This window comes from Podarcis bocagei (assembly GCF_964188305.1).
Source record: "Podarcis bocagei genome assembly, chromosome: 6".
NCBI classification, from domain to species: Eukaryota; Metazoa; Chordata; class Lepidosauria; order Squamata; family Lacertidae; genus Podarcis; species Podarcis bocagei.
In genome coordinates this window covers 4,018,997-4,036,151 of record NC_138130.1, presented here as the reverse complement: position 1 = coordinate 4,036,151, position 17,155 = coordinate 4,018,997, and the positions used below count along the sequence as shown (strand labels likewise).

Here is a 17,155-nt window from a genome sequence, read left to right as displayed (position 1 = left end):
TGGCAAAAGGGCTGCTGAGACCCCTTCTCTCTTGGGTGCCGGTGGGTGCTGTGACGTTGACGCTGCTGTGGCAAGTGCCTTTACTTAGCAGAGTGCATTCCCCTTTACACAGGAGGGGAGGGGAAAAAATTGAAACTTACACTTTCGTGCGTCCCTCCCGGCGTGACGCTGCGCGCTGACGTCACGGGGCTGTAATGGTGGTGTGCCTCGAGATTTTTTTCATCAAACAAGTGTGCCTTTGCCCAAAAAAGGTTGGGAAACACTGTTTTAAAGTATTTGATTGTCCAGTAGAGGCAGATGTTGTTAATTGGACTTCTGAGTAGGAGGGTATGGCCGGCCTCCCCCAGTTATTATAAATATCCTTAGTAAAACTACATGACACACTTTTTAGACTGCTGCTTCCTGGACCTGCTTTGTGATGCACTTCAAACCCAACCTCCTAGACTTGCTGTTTGACTTTCTTTGGAAGACTACCTGTCTGCTAAACACTTCATATGCCATCTCTTTGTGGTACTTTTGTGACAGCCAGGTCATGTGACCAAGCTGAAGAGGTGCAAGAACCAGCCTAAGTCTTTCCTCTCTGGTCATTTTACACCATCCGGGGCTCAGCCACCTTCAACCCAGCCAGCTGAGCCCTGGCTGAGCTCGGGAGAGTAAATGACTCTGGTGTAGCTTCAGCTGAACAGGGTTGGGAATTTAACACCAGCTGGGGCTGCCTGAGCTCAGGCATCCTAAACTGCTCATCTTGCCATAGGACTGCCTAATAAATGTACCACCACAGAAAATAATGTCCTCTTCAGATGCTAAAATACGAGGAATTAGGATTGCACTCAGCCAAGTAAAAAAAAAAAAAGACACAAAGCAAGGACAGGATAGATCATGGTGGCTTTTATTGATGGCAATATCAACAATGGTTTTATTTCATATGTAAAAAGTTTAGCTTCGTGGAACTTAAAAAAATGTCTCTGTTGAGTACATCCTATACGTATTCCCTGCTTGTACCAGCCTTCTTTATCAAGTGCAAAGTGAGACGTCTTGAGCACCAAGGAGACACTGAGAACTTTTGCCACAACAAATACCTGAAATGCGGAGGAGAGGAAAAAGGTAACATGGAGATCTCATTGTCATTTGCACTCCATCTCCCATTGTTAATCAACAAAATTAGCAGATGTTGTATAAAAACAGGCTTCAAAAAAGTGCAATTTTGTCTCAAATAACTTTTATTTTTTGAGGTAAAGCTGTTTTGACATTATGAGGTAAGACGCACTGTTGATGGATTTTAAAGCACTTTTTAGGAGAAAAGAAAGAACCCAATAGTAGGTTAGGTATTAACTTAATGAGTGTTCCTCATTAAGTTCAGCGGCCAGGTTGCTCACCGGGGCAAGACAGTCTGAGCATATTACACTGATCCTGGTCCAACTGCACTGATTACCAATTAGTTACCAGGCCCAATTCAAAGTGCTGGTTTTGACCTATAAAGCCTTAAGGACCACAATACCTCAAGGACCGCCTCTTTCCATATGAACCTCCCTGGACCCTGAGATCATCTTCTGAGGCCCTTCTTCGTGTGCCTCCTCCTTGAGAGGTCCAGAGGATGGCAACATGAGAACAGGGCCTTCTCTGCAGTGGCTCCCCATCTGTGGAATGCTCTCCCCAGGGAAGTTCGCCTGGCGCCTTCATTATACACCTTTAGGCGCCAGGCAAAAACATTCCTTTTTAACCAGGCCTTTGGTTGACTAACATTCAATGCCCTTTTAAAATGTGCTTTTGTGGGGGAGGAGGGTTGTTCTTTTTTCTTTTGATTATGTATTCTGTGTTTTTATATCGTGATTTTATCCTGTGAACTGCCCTGAGACTGGGGGTATAGGGCAGTATACTAATTTAATTAATAAATAAAGAATGCAAAAATCACCACCCACATTCATGTTAGCAATGAACTCCAAAACAGAGAAGTGGGTCCACAATTTTGTAGTTTGTGTTTTTCCAGCTCAGGACCATCCCAGGTGCTTCCGATATTGACAGAAGCCCATGTTGCCCTGCTGCCATACTTGGCATCCCAGTAAAGCCGGGCATGTGAAGGTGGCAACTGCTGTCTCTAAGCAGCCCAACAGGCTATAGCTCTGAAGAAGAAACATGTCAGGAAAGAAATCACATCAAATAGTGTAATTTCTGTACACTAAATATGAAATATAGAAAAAGAGAAGGGAAGTTTATAACCTTGGAAGATAAATAGATACAAAGGAGACCCACAAGATGGATTGCTCCTGTTAAGTCCAAGTTCTAAGCCAGCCATGTCCTGTTTGTGGATATTCCACACTTCTGCTCCCTCTCGCCCCTCGTTTCCTCCCCCAGCCTCAAAAGCCACTTGGCATTCTGTGCTCTTTGGGCGAGGGCTGTGGCTGCGTGTTTCTCCATTGGTGGGAGCTTCTGGCTGAGAGCATGTGACGCCATTGTCCAAACAGCTCCACTGGCTGCCCATCTGCCACCAAGACAGGCTCAAGGTTCCTGCACACCTCAGGGATCAACTGATATTCCAGCTCTATCACTGAGAACATTTTGCGTCTTTGGTCGTTCCCTGAGTTGGTGAGACTCGTTTGACAACAACAAGAAATCAAGCCTTCAGCCATTGGCCCAATCCTGTGGAACAGCCTGCCTTTTTAAAATTTACTGGGAAATCTTCTATCATCACCACTGGAGTTAGTGGGAAATTTACTGGTATCAACTTTCCTTTATATTTTTCCCATATCTCAACAATGTTTCTCAATAAGGGATTTTCAGTATTATCCCACCACTGCCTATTTGGTTTGATGAAAAATCTATTCACTAACTTCTTCCTCATTTCCTGTGTACCACTCTCTAACCATTCTAACTCTCCTTGTTCTATTATCTCGTCTATGATATATCTTAACTCATTTGCTATATAATATAACTATGTTGGGAAGACCCAGTCCACCTACTTTCTGGGGTTTATACCCCATCTTCTTTTATTAATTCTGGGTTTCTTATCCCCATTGCAGATTTATTAATCATACGTTGCTAACCCTTTATCTCTGTCTCCAATATCTTAATTGGTAACATAACATATTGGTAACATATAAATAAAAAATATTATTCTAGACAAAATTTTAATTATCACTATTCTTCCAAACCATGAAAGATTAATTTTCTAATATTCCTTCAGCTTTTCCTTAATTTCAGTCTTTAATTTCTTAAAATTCTCTTGTTCTAAATTTTCTAAGTTTCTTGTTATATTTATTCCCAAATACTTTATTACATTTCTTAATTTTATATCTATTTTATTTTTCTTCAAAAAAATGTTTTTCATCTTCACCATAATTAAATATCATCATCTCTGATTTGGACCAATTAATTCACAACCCTGTTATTTCTCCAATTTTTCCCCCAAATGTGCTTCTATTACCTGCATATTTTCCAATGGATTTTCAGTTGTTAGCAAGGTGTCATCTGCAAATAAGCTTATCTTCTCCTTTCCTTTACTGCTTATTCCTTTCATATTTCCATCTTCTCTAATTACATTGGCCAGAGTTTCAATGACCATTACAAATAAGATTGGGAAAAGGGGGCATCTTTGCCTTGTACCTCAGGCTAGTGTTATTTGTTCTGTTATACTATTGTTCACCATGACATATGCCTTGTTCCTCAAGTCTAAATCTAATCCTTTAAATAGTTCTCCAAATCCTAAACTTTCTATAATCATTTTTAACACTGGTCATTCTACACAGTCCTATTAAACTAGACACCTGTCTTCCTGCTATAAAGCCACATTGGTTTTTATTTATACATGAAAGTATTCATCCTTTTTGTCATTATTGTTGTCAATATTTTAGCATCTTGATTTACTAGGGAAATTGGCCTAAACGATTCTGGGTCTTTCAAATCTTTTCCTGGTTTTGGAATTAAGATAATTATTGATTGTTCCCACAATAGTGTGGTCCTTTCACTCTCTATTATTGAATTATATAATACTTTTAATTTAGGAAACAGTATTTTTTAAAAATACCTTATAATATTCTGTTCCCATACTCCTGGGGTTTCCCTCCTTTTAGTTTCCCTATAATTTCTGCTGTGATATATTTTCATGATACCGAGATATATAAATATTTTAAATAAATAATAAATAAATAAACTGCAACCAATCGACACTAGCATAGATTTATACTGTTAATTAATATAAAGTCCTAAATCAATCAATTCCATGGTTGCCACATACTGGCTTTAGTCACATTTTTTTATCCACAGACCCAGTGGTGGGTAATGCTTTTGGCAAGTATTTCTCAAATCAAGTATCTCACCATTTATATTGAGCTGCTTTGTGGTTTGGTTTTTAGCATCTACCGAACAGAGAGGAATCCAGGCATGACCATGCTTTGCCTGTGCCTTCACTGTACCCCTTTAGGCACCAGGCAAAAACCTTCCTTTTCAACCTTTGCCTGACTTGATCTACTTCCTATACCCTTTTTTAAAATGCTGGCTCTTTTGAGGGTTTTTATTGGGTTGTTGGTTTTGTTTTGATTTTATGTATTTGATATTTTATGTGAACCACCCTGAGACCTTCGGGTATAGAAACAAACAAACAAAAAAACAAAATGCTTTAGCCAGGTCCACCACATTTGCCTCAGATACCCATTTCTTTTCAGAGATTATCTCCATGACTAGTAATTTTTAGCTGACTCAAAACAGTAGCCCCATCAGTGCAAATTTCTAGACAGCCCCGCAGCATCAGATAAATTCCAACAGAACGTCCATGAGTTATTCTCTTATTCTAGGAAGTGATAAATGTTTGCAAAACCAACTACATGGAACTGGCAGAAATGACGGGCAGAAGAGTCGGTGAAAGAAGACTGGAAGAAATTCAAAGACTACTTACAGAGACATTGTAAAATTAATGAATGTTAGAAGGATGTTGGATAGAAACTAAGCGGTTTCCAGCTGTAATGCTTTGTGAGATATGAAAAAAAAAGGTATTACAAATGGGTAAAAGTTTAATGGTAAGGATTTGCTGAACTAACAAATCGAACTGGAATACAAAGAAGGGGGGTATGAGGAGGTCCGAGGAAATAAGTGTATGGAAGTTATGTTATTGAAAATTAATGTGTGTTTTTAACTGTTTTTTATTTTGTATGTTTATTTTTCTTTTTTTGTTATATCTTAAAAACTTTCAATAAATATATTTTTAAAAAAATGTTTGCAAAACCAAACATTAAAAGGTTTTGTGCACTACCCCCACCGCCCCCTCGCACTGCATGACCATCATCAGTATTTACCCATTATCAGTTCCTAGCTCTTGGAGGTTGATAAAACTGTTGAGTAGGCCGTGTTGACCGCCGGGGCTGTCCATCACCACCTCTTCGGAATTCTAAAGTTTGTTCATAAGCCAATTCTTCCTCTTCCTGCAGGTAAACAACATTATTTAAAAGTGTACACTGACAGAATTATACAGAGAGAAGTTCCCTTTCTAGGCAAAAAGATCTTTAGCTAAAATGGCCCTTACAAGAATGGCTGGGCCAGATCACACTCATGTTTTCTTAAGGACAGACGCCTGAGAAGTGAAATCTGGATACTGGAAAGAGCAGGGAGAGGCTGTATGTGTAGCAAGGAATAGTACAGATAGAACATCTTTTCCCCCAAAAGTCTACACAAACTAATATGCAAAAAAGGGCCAGAAAAGTGACTAGTGGGACTTTTAATGATTAAAAACATGGCATTGGAGTGACAAGTACTTAATGTGCAAGATCCAACACAGAAGCATCAAAGATGAAATGAAAATGTGAAACAGAAAAATGTTACTACTCTTTCTGTAGGAACCTTATCTGTGAGATAATGTCTGTAATGAATAAATAGACAAGCTCTGAAAACTATAGTTATATGTATGTCCCACACTACTTTGAGGTTGGCTCAGAGTGATTAGCTAGCATGGTGCACAAGTTAATGACACATTGGAACTGGGGAGACCTAGCACTGAAACTCCTTCTGTGAGCTCAGATCAGTCACACATTCTTACTCTAGCCTACCTCACAGAGTTGTGAAAATAAATGGAGTGCGGACAGGGGGCAACCATATACTGTATGTCGCTTTCAGATCTTTGGAGGAAAGGTGGAACACACATAAACAAAATCATAGAATCTTAGAATTGTAAAGTTGAAAGGGACTTGAGGGTCATCTAGTCCAACCCCCTGCAAAGCAGGAATCTCAACGAAATCATATGTGACAGAAGGCCATTCAACAGCAAGCACTTAAAAAACTAATACTAATTATAGTTTTTTAGCCATAAATTGTTGCTCCTTACTGAATTGGAAGCTCACCATGACAATCCCCATAGTCATGCCCCCAAAATAATCCCAAAATGCAAGCTGTTCTGTTGATGCCTTCATAGATAGATGATAGATACAGAGATACTGTAGAATGTAGATGATAGATAGATACAGTGCTTTTGGGGGGGGGGTCACAGAGGTCGCATAACCCTAAACATTTTGTGAATCTAAGTCTGGCCTCATTTCAATATGAGTAGGAAAATGAGAGTACCCCTAAACATTTTTTTTAGATTTTTTGGATAGATGATAGATAGATAGATAGATAGATAGATAGATAGATAGATAGATAGATGATAGATGATTGATAGATAGATTAGATTAGATAGATAGATAGAGATAAGAACACACAAGAGTTCATAGCATTTGTATGTACTATTTATGAGGCTCAGAATGACTGCAATCCTATGTAGTTTCTGGAGGAAATTCCATTGAACACTTGGGTGCTTACTGCTCACTGCAAGTGTAAAACACTGGCTTGCAAGACACACTAAGCCTTGCCTTAGCAAGACCATGCAAGCATATGGGTTCCCAAAGAAGATAAATTCTGCAGGGATTAGCTGCTCTACAGACTTCTAGTTGTCAACTCCCTGCTGCAGCCAGTTCCAGCAGGGAGAAAGATATGGTGCTGACAGCACAGCCTCCTCGACAAGCCCTGCTGGGATCAGCTGCACGGAGTTCCTGGCTGCACAAAGCAGGACTTGCTGTAAGTGCCAATCAGCTAAAGGTCATAGTGACCTCAGGAGATTGACACAAAATGGGGATGGGAGTTGGTGGAGCTCAGGATGTGGTCTCCTGGTTGGATCTTGTTTCCCCACCTGTAACATAGACTGTATATTAGATTGAAGTATCACAAGTCAATTGAAGTCTGGTCCAGAATACCGTTTGCGTTTCTTTTTCACAATCTGTGCAAATTTCTCACTCCAGCTGCACTAGGTGGAGGTTAAGATTGTAAGGGGAAAGAGGAGCAGTAGGCATTTCTATCAGTGCTTTTTTGTACAAACTCAGATGTTTTGCTATGACATTAGAGACACCTCTTGTTCACATCATTTATAGAAAGAACTAGCAGGGATAAATGGAACAAGGATTGAACAGCATGGGGGGGGGGAATAGGAACACCTGGCCCTATTTTTATTTCAAAGCCAGTTCAGTTCTCCTTGTGTAAAGGAAAAAACCAAAACATATTAAGTAGAAGATTTCTCACCTTTAAACTTCTGATACCCTTTTAAAGTGTCAGCAGCTCTTTCAACGGATGTTACATATAACAACTGCAATAGCTATCACCACTGAGCATGAATTTAAATTTAAACTTGAATTTTTGGCCTCCCATCTGCTTCCCCACCTCTTATTTTAAATTATAGTACAACCTCCTGTCAGAAAGATTAAAAGCAAAGAAAAGAGGAGGAAATGAGTAAGTGACCTAAAAAGCTAGCTCATAGTTGCTAGAATAAGACTTCCCATTATTCTAAATGCAGGTTAAAATGCAGCTCTAGCCTTTTCTTGCTGTGCTTAAAGCACATGTGTATGTCTTAGTCTACACTTTTTCCAGGTGGATCAAACCTTTTGGTTCTGTTTGGGCCAGGGGTGTGGAACTGCATTTGGCCTGTGGGAGAGCACCCTGGCATTCCTCTGCAGCAGCGCAAACTGGGATACAAGGGAAAAGCCAAGCAGGCTTGAGGCTCAAGTCCTGGTTTGGCAAGGCATAGCTGTGTTATGAATTCCCTATGGGGAACTCTCTAAGGAAGCTGGTGCTGGTGCCTTTGCTCTCACTACAAGGCTGAGAGCAAGCCTGCATTGCCAATAAACCCTCAGGTGCACACGATATGGCTCACGACTGTGAGCTAACAGCAATGTCCCTACCTGTCCCACATCTGACATCACATATGATGGGAGGTGTTGGGCAGGTATGTGTGGTTTCATGGAACTGGTTAGCAGACCTAATTAGGCCCACAACCCAGAGGGTCCCCAGCCCTGGCATAGGTGTTGCCCTACACCTCGCTTCAGATATTTGAAAGGGAATTGCACGTGCTACACTCTCAGATAAGGTTAACAGGAGACTTTGGGACCATGCTAAATCAAGTGGGGGTTGGCAGTGGAGCTGGTCTGCAGTCATACCTCCTTTCTGACCAAACATAGTACTGTTATTGAAGCTGTTTATGACCAGATGTGCTTCAAATAAAGTAGCCCCAAGTGAACTTGTCAAATGCCCTCTCGGCATCCACCAAAGACCATCAGCAGCAAAAGTGTATTCTCCACAGTTGCTATTAAGCCATGTGAATGCTTTGCTAAGACAATGGTTAAGAATGAGCTTAGGACATAGATTTCAGCCTGCCTTTGTAAATCAGATCACACACTAGCTTGAGCCGAAAAACTTGGTTTCCTCACATCGGAATGACTGGGGCATGTCTCTTGTATCTTGCCTAAGACTCTGAAGAGCTGTTGATGTGCCCCAAACCTTTTCCCAAAGCTACATTGTCCAGTGAAGCAAATAGGTTTCTGGCACAGTGGCAGCTAGACCATTTTGTGGCACATACCATGTCCATCTAGCGAGTGAGAAGTTTCTTACCACACTGACCAGCAAAGTACTATGCCAGTTCACAACTACATTCTTGGGGCTCTCATTGAAGATGAAAAGAGGAAGCTCATACTGGAATAGGCTGTTCTAAGAAGAGGTCCATAATTGCCTGGGTCATTCTGGCCATGGCCTCCCACAACTGGCTTGTTCGTGGCAGATTAGCTCAAATTCAAAAGGTGTAGACTTTGAGGAAGCACAGACAGTCTTTCTGTAGGAGATCACTTGTTCAGTTGTTTTACCAGCACGAATTGAATGGAGAATGCAGATAACTCTGATTAAAAACAAACTTGGGGAGTGAATAGCTGGAGCTTGATCCTTTTTTGGCCTGCAAGCTTTGCAGCCTCTCAGAGAACTGAGAAGGATTTCTTCTAACTGGGAAAGTTCAGGCTAACAGGGTAAATGCTTACAATTCTTTGTCAGATTGTTTCCATTTCTAATTTAAAACTAAAGGTTGCATTTCACTAGGCTTTTTAAAGCTCAATATGTTTTGCTAAGAGGGACGCGGGTGGCGCTGTGGGTTAAACCACAGAACCTAGGACTTGCCGATCAGAAGGTCGGCAGTTCGAATCCCCATGACGGGGTGAGCTCCTGTTGTTCGGTCCCTGCTCCTGCCAACCTAGCAGTTTGAAAGCACGTCAAAGTGCAAGTAGATAAATAGGTACTGCTCTGGCAGGAAGGTAAACGGTGTTTGCATGCGCTGCTCTGGTTCACCAGAAGCGGCTTAGTCATGCTGGCCACATGACCTGGAAGCTGTACGTCGGTTCCCTCGGCCAATAAAGCGAGATGAACGCTGCAACCCCAGAGTCGTTCACGACTGGACCTAATGATCAGGGGTCCCTTTACCTTTACCTATGTTTTGCTAGTTAACCTACATGTTCAGAAGTAAGTAGCACAGAGCTCAAAGGAGCTTAGCCCCAAGTATAGAAACAACTGCAGTTGTGTCGTAATTCTTTTTAGTTTAATGGAATAAAAATCCTAAATAGTTGAAAGGGTGGGGGGGGTGTCAAAAACTGTGGAATTAATACCAGCTGCCAAATAAATCACATGAATGATTCATATACTCATCAATCTATGTAACTGGCAACACAATCACATTAAGATTCTTGCTGTTTAGTCAGAAATAATCCCCAGGGAGCCAGCAGCCAATGGGCCAGAACCAGCCTCCTCAACAGGTCCAAACAGGATGTTTTGGACCACTGCTCTCCTAGGATACTGCTTGAAACTACTTGGGAAAGGGAAAGGACAAGGGAAGGTATCCAGAGCACCTTCAAGTGATTGTTCCCAGTGGTGATTCTGCATCCCTTGCCATTTCTCTCACAAAAGGTGAGGGAAGCAGGATATGCTGGGAACTACTGGGAACTACAACCTCAAGGTTCCTGGAACACCATGAAGCTGTGGTTCTCAAAGGACCAGCAGCCTTTTCTATTGTGGGGAGGGGGAAACTGGGAGGCCGTGGAGATCTCATTCTGTCTCATTGCTGCCCTGGTGATTGGGAACAGCCACACCTACCTTTGTCTTGGCCAAGACTACCACTTGAGTGTGGTCCCTTGCACCAAGACAGAAAAAAGGTTACCTACCCCTAAATCACAAACTGAGTTATGTAACTCTGTCAGGTAATATGGCTCTGGCTGGTAATCGCATAAATATTGTTGCACTATCATGATGTAGCTATATGTTACAGCTGACTAGTAGAAAGTGGTTCTTAAGGCCAGTGATAATTTGTTGACCCATCACTAGTTATTCAAGAGGAAAGCACCACCAGACATCTCCTGTACATGCCCTTCTGGCTGCAGAACTATCATTGCACTACCTGTTGGTGAAGGTGACAAAAACCTCTACCTGCAGCATCTCCTGATAGAGGAATAGGTAGTGGAAAGCACAAGGGTCTACCTGCCAGAGTAATGAAGTATAGTTCAGGTGGTCTGCTGGGTCAGTTTCTTTCACAGCAATATAAATCACCACAGGAATGATAACATTAGGTACACACCAGTTCCACAACTCCAGTGTAAGGGCAGGAGAATCCTTGAACCAGTGCCAGTTTGCTTGTTTATGTAGAACACTGTGGCTCCCAACTATGACATGTCACAAGTCAAAACAGATGCTTGGGATATCTGCTGCCCTGGGATGGTTAGATAACTGAACTTCACAGATGGGAACGACCTCTTGGATCAATGTGAAGATGACTAACAGGATAATTGTGCCTCTGTTGACTGAGATACAGGACATCTGGAGAAACCTCCATGACAAGGGCATATGGAACACTGTGGGCCTAGGTATGGAGCTTCGGTACAGAATGTCATTAGCTTTAGAACTAATGAGTCCCTTACCACTGAAAGGCAGGCCTTCAGTGTGGGATCAGGCATCCTGGTTATGCCACACTTAGTTTAGCAAAGTATGCAAGCAGAGGGCAACAGCACCTGCCATGCTCAAATTTGAGAATGGGTCAAGTCCCTAAGGTGTGGTGTTGTAGCCATGTCAAAGGAAACTTGTGACCTCTCAGTCTGAAAAAACAGTCTGCTGTCAACAACAAAATGAATGGAACCAAAGTAGAGAAAACCCTAAGTTTGTGATGGTTGGAAATATTGGCATCGGTGTCAAGCACCACGGAGGCTTGCTCTCACAATATCACTTGGTAGACGGCATGAGTGGTTTTGGTGTGCCTGGTGGAAATGCTGGCAATGACTGGGTACATGTCCACTTTTTGTCCCTCAACAAGACATTCATGCCCATCAGTGGAGGGTGGAATGCTACCAAAAGCAAACATGACCAAAAGGCCACCCATTGCATCATAGGCTCTGATGGAGGGCAGCGAAGGTGTCAATCAGTGCAGAATGGACCAAAATAAAATAACACAAATGGACAGAGAAAAATAAACTGTAGAAGAGAAAGTAAATGAAGGACGAGATGCCCTGTTTCCTGCTGCAATGAGGCATTTTAGATGAAAAATATCTGCTCTTCTTGCTCTTCGTCATTTTAGTGCTGCAAGTTTGGGTTTTCCAAGTTTCCATGACATTGTTTGATGTCAAAGTATGTATCTTACATTAGCAGATTGTTTTTCCTTTTTTAAAACAACATCCTTTTCCTGTTTAAAAATTGAAGCCTTTCTTTTGGTAATTAAAAGAGGAGGAACAAAGAAGACTCAGAATCTTGGTGTAAGTCACAAATTGATGGAGGATTAATTTTTAATGAATAAAATTATTTGAGGATGTAACCAATGAGAACCAGATTTAAAATGATTTTTTTTATTTTAGGGAAAGGGCCTTCTTCTCTCTCTCGACCTTTATCTTACAACTTCACATGGGATTTTACTCCAGCGACATTTCCCTCTCCAAACCCACCTTCTATGAAAGCAGAAACAGTGGTTTGGTGTTTTGGAGAAATGAAGAATCAATCTATGCTTTTATTGGGCACACTGGTTTGTTCGCTAAGAGGAGACTTGTACTCCTTCCAGGTCAGGTCTCAAAGAGGATAGTTTTCTTCAGTTTTTCCCTGTTTTTGTTTCCTTTTTTATTCTTCCTGATCCTTGTGGACTACATTTGCTCAGAAATCTTCTAACGGAAAACAGTAGACCTCACCCAAGAAAGTCTGGTAAATAAGGTTGTTTTGATTAACATTTTCTCAATTTTCAATAATTTATTTACTCATTGTTCCACAAAGTCTTTACATCTATCTCCTACATGTCATCTTAATCTTAAGCAGTTAATGCAACCAGCTATATTTCCCCCTATTTAGTGTTTGTAGTAGTCCCACTGAAATTGTTTCATCTATTATATTGCATTCATATCTATTTAATTTAGTGTTTATTTTGCATCATGTTTGCATTGAATATTTCCAATTTTTCACCACTTGTCAGTTGTTTTTCTTTCTGGTGTGGTTCTGGTCTTTGCTCACTATCCATATGCTCACTAGAGCAAACTAATGTAGACTTATTTGAAAACCTGTTTTTCAAAGATAGGTTTGGAGCCTAATGCTTTCTTCTGGCAGGGATTGGAGGTCATGTCCATTAACATTTCAATTATTCTAATGGCTTTGACACATGATGCTTTCATATTTCAATCATTCTAGCAGTCAGAATGAGAATATGAAATATCAAGGCTCTCATTGTGAATAAAGGATAACAATTGTTTGCAAGTGATTGGTTAGAAATCCAACTATTGTTCATCTGGCACAGTTCATAAGTGCTGTCCTTTTCCAAAACAATTTGTTCACTTTGACAAAACATTTAGGGGTTTAAGTTTTGTTTTTGCAAAAGTAATGTACTGCTGTCCACATACCCATAATATCAATAAATTATCACATTTCAGCACAAATATGAATGCTGCCTCATAATCCTCTCACACACTTGCACTGGCAACATGGTTTTCACTGGCTATTCCTATGTTCCAAGCAGGGAACAATATTTTTCTCCACAACAGGTCTTTTGACCTGAATAATATCAAGTTGCCAAGATACTGGCTGTATTTGAATGTCATGCTAAACCAGAGTTTGATGCACTGTGAAAGGGCTTAGCCTCCTCCTAAGTTGACATGCTCCTCTTGCCTTCCCGTCTCCTTCCTACAAGGCTGAGATTTGTTTGAAAGCTCCTGCTTTTGGTTTTTGTTAAGTGCAGCCTCCCATGCCTTCCATACAAGGAACTGTAATTGAAACTGGCTTATCTTTTAGCTCCAAGTGACACAAGAAACTGTGCTATCCTAAAGAAAAAGGAGAAGCTTCGGAATTCCTCCTTTTGAACTTATGGGATGATAGGAGAAGTGTGCAAACACTGGATGAGTCTAGGACTATTCTCCACATGCTAAAACACAGTTCAGCCTGACATCCAAATGTGGTTCAGTTATGATGTAGTCAACAATTTAGAAAAGGCTCCATCTCAAAACTCAATAAACTCTTCTCCCAATGTCTTAAAGATTAAAACAAGTATGCTTTCAAAAGCATAAAGTTACTGAATTTTTTAGATCTCTCTGAAAAGCAAAAAGAACTGAATTAAAGCTAGAAAGGACTTGTAATTTATACTTGAAGGAATTCAATCAAATAAACCATCTTGTTTTGCTTACTAGACTAATTCTGACTTCAGGCTGTTCACAGCATATGCCTATACCAAGTGTTATTTGACAAGATTGGGAGTCTATGCTCATAACAGACTCCAAAATTAAATAGCTTTCAGAATGGAATACCTTCCACCTGAAAAAATGAACCCTTTTTGAATCAATGTTGAATCAATGTGTTAGGTCCAAACAGCTATCCTATATAACATTGGATAATATGCCTTCGTACTGGGGAGTGTTGTGGGATGAAGTGAAGCACAAATACTGAAAATAATGAGATATTTTGTTCAAATTCCTTTATTTATATGCTGCACTGCTACATCTCTCATCCCCTAACTGCTGCCTAGTAGAGAAGGCCCAGAAAAATAAATAGAATGTGTGTTCATGCACATGTACCTGCATGCGTGTCTTGTGCATTAAGAGTGTGCGGTTGGTAAATCTGGGTAAACATTGAAAAAATATGTCATGAAATATTTTCTAATTTTTAAAGCAAGCAAAGTTTTTAAAAATACTGCTATTAATTGCTGATTATGCCCTCAAAATGTTTTCTAGTCACCATTTAAGACAATTTATAAGGCAATCTATCCCATTTACTCTAGAGGTGTAAAATAAAAATCTTGTCAACCTTCATATTCCTATTGACACACGAAACAAACAGCTGTTTCAAAATACGTGTGCCATTTTTTAAAGAAAAAAAACAAGCTAACATGCATAACAAAAAGCTTTTTTCAGCCTCAGGAAATATTCACTTTTGTTAGGTTCATGAAGATAAAAATGGAAGTCCGGAATCAGAAGCTATTGATCTTTCATCAATACTCTGAGAGAGAAACCTGAGGGCTGTACTTTTAGTTTTTAAAATGACCCGAGTTTCTTGTGGCTAACTTTGTCTAGTTCCTGTGGAATTGTATAATGATGATACACTACTGAGTACTTCAGTATCATCAAGCTACCTCAAGCATCTAGATGTACTAATGGTCCTTAATAATGTGATCAGTGGAGGCCGGGGAAGAGACTTTTCCAAAGTAATTTCAACCCTCTGTAGAAAAAAGTGCTTATGGTGTATGCTGCTAGATCACGGTTGCCTCCAGTTAACAGGTTTCATTTCTTCTGTTTCTGGGTAATGTTGATGGCATGAAGGGAAGCCTGTTCCTAAGCCAAGATGGAATTAAGGCCTTTTATTTCAACTCTATTTTTACTATATTCTCAACTGGCAAAACTGAAATATGCCTGACTACCTTCAGTGCAGCTGCTTCTTGCTCCTTCTCCAATACTGGAAATCCTTTTAATTACTAATTTTTAATATTCAGGCATTTTCCTAACAGTATCACTTCATGTGCAAAGCTAAAGAAAACTGTTTCTCTCTTTATCACTCTAAGTTTAGAGATGGCAAATGAGCACCAACCAAACCTTACAGTGCTGCCCCATCCCCCAATGGTAACATTCCTGTGCTGAGTCTCTGGGCAGCATGGGATTAGGTCTGTGGAGCTGTTTGCAGAACACCTTAAGCTCACCTTCAGACCCAGTTCTCGCCCCATCTATTGTGATTTTTAAAATAGATGTGGCTTAGCTTCGTCAAGTGCAGCTTAATTTCTAGACTTGCAGTCTGCCAAGCTGGTGCCAAACCTATTGCTCTGCTTTCCTTTAGGCCCCATCAGCGAGGCTGAAGGGGGCGGGGTCCTGTCTGGGCAGCCCAGGACCTCCAGACACACTGCCCAGTGCTGCTGACCCAGACGCACTTCATTGCCTCTTGAGACAGACAGATGCCAACCACAAAGGCCCTTGCAATTCCATAGGCTAGGGAAACCACTTCCATCGGATGGGCCAGATCAAAATGCAGCCCTCCGCATTTGACAGGTGGGCGGGGCTGTCCAACTATCAATCAACTTTTATAAGGCAGCTGTGGTTGCACTCTAAAGAAGCAGGGTGGCATTCAATGCCAAATGTAAACTGCAGCCAGGGCTGCAACAAAACAACTGAGAACCACCCTAAGGCTTTGGATTGCTCCGTTGCCACCATGACTTTAGCTGTTCCATTCCTGATGTATTGTAAGCAGATGAGTAGCAGGCGACTGTGACTATGTGAACATGGCCTGGTGGGTCTAATTTGGGCATTCAGCTGAGGTTCCTCACTGCCAACTGTAGGTCCTGGAAGCTCTCTCAAATCGTAGAAGTAGAAACTCACCAGGAAATGATAAAAAGCATAGTAAATATTCTACTTTCTTCCAAAAATTTATCTTTCATTCTCTCCACCTACCCACCCAAATGGGAGAGGAAACATTTCGTTCCTCTGTGACACTGAAGTTGATGGAAATTTTACTTTTCTAAGTATCCGAAATCCTGCTTATTCCTATAATTTACCAAAGTCTGCCTGCTTACAAAATACCGGTTTGGCAGAATTCAAAGACTATTCAGTGCAAAAATCCAGATTGTTGGTTCCATAGTTTGCACTTAATTTTTGATAATCGTCCTGTCATGTCCTCTTCCAGCCTTCCCCTAAGCCTCTATTTCAGATGCAGCAATAAAAAAAAACATGGTTGTATCTTATAATGTTGTCCCACTAATGCAATAACTTCTGCCTGCAGAATGGGACTTCCCCTCCTGTCCCGAAATGTCTTCCCTTCCCTCCACAGTTTGTTCTGAGGGTTCTGCCAACATTCTACAGCAGATGGGAGAGATACAAGAAGCGAAGTCCCATTGTGCAGGCTAACATCCTTGCATTAATGGGATGTCTTAGCTGAATATAACACAGTACTTTGTTGTTTTACCACCACTGATGTGGTTTCAATGCATCTCTGCTCCAGTTACATTCAGAAGGCCATTTAACACATCACCTAAGAGCACACATAGGAATTTCCATCAAGTGGAAATTAAACAAAAAGCCATAGCCAATCACATATTTCTGAAAAGTGTGGCTATATAGCTTCACTCACAAATGTTGTTGATGTTGTTGTTTTGGCTCCACACTATAGTTTTCAGGCATACACATAAAAAATGGTGTATCTGAGTCCCAAAAACTCCTTCCACTATGAAAGAAGTGCATAATAAGTCTATGTGGGGTGGAGTCCATGGGTGGAGCATCTCCAGCCTGAGGCTTAAATGGGTCCAAGCCATGACCAAACCATGCCCATAAACTCTGCACCTGGCATCACATATGACATCAGGTGTGGGGCAGATAAAGACCTGGCTGCACTGCCAATCAGCTGGTCATCA

At 40.9% G+C, this 17,155-nt stretch overlaps 1 protein-coding gene across 3 annotated transcripts in view; it reads right to left on the bottom strand.

The window, feature by feature from the left end:
* Positions 1-868: 868 nt before the first annotated feature.
* TDRD3 (tudor domain containing 3) overlaps positions 869-17,155 on the bottom strand; it is a 61,871-nt gene continuing 45,584 nt past the window's right edge. For all 3 annotated transcript variants that reach the window (XM_081198351.1, XM_081198349.1, XM_081198350.1), the window contains 2 exons: positions 5,286-5,411; positions 869-1,079 (listed from right to left, as the gene is read on the bottom strand). In XM_081198351.1, coding sequence (XP_081054477.1) covers positions 5,292-5,411 — 120 coding nt within the window. In that variant the 3' untranslated portion in view covers positions 869-1,079; positions 5,286-5,291. The remainder of the gene's footprint in view (positions 1,080-5,285; positions 5,412-17,155) is intronic.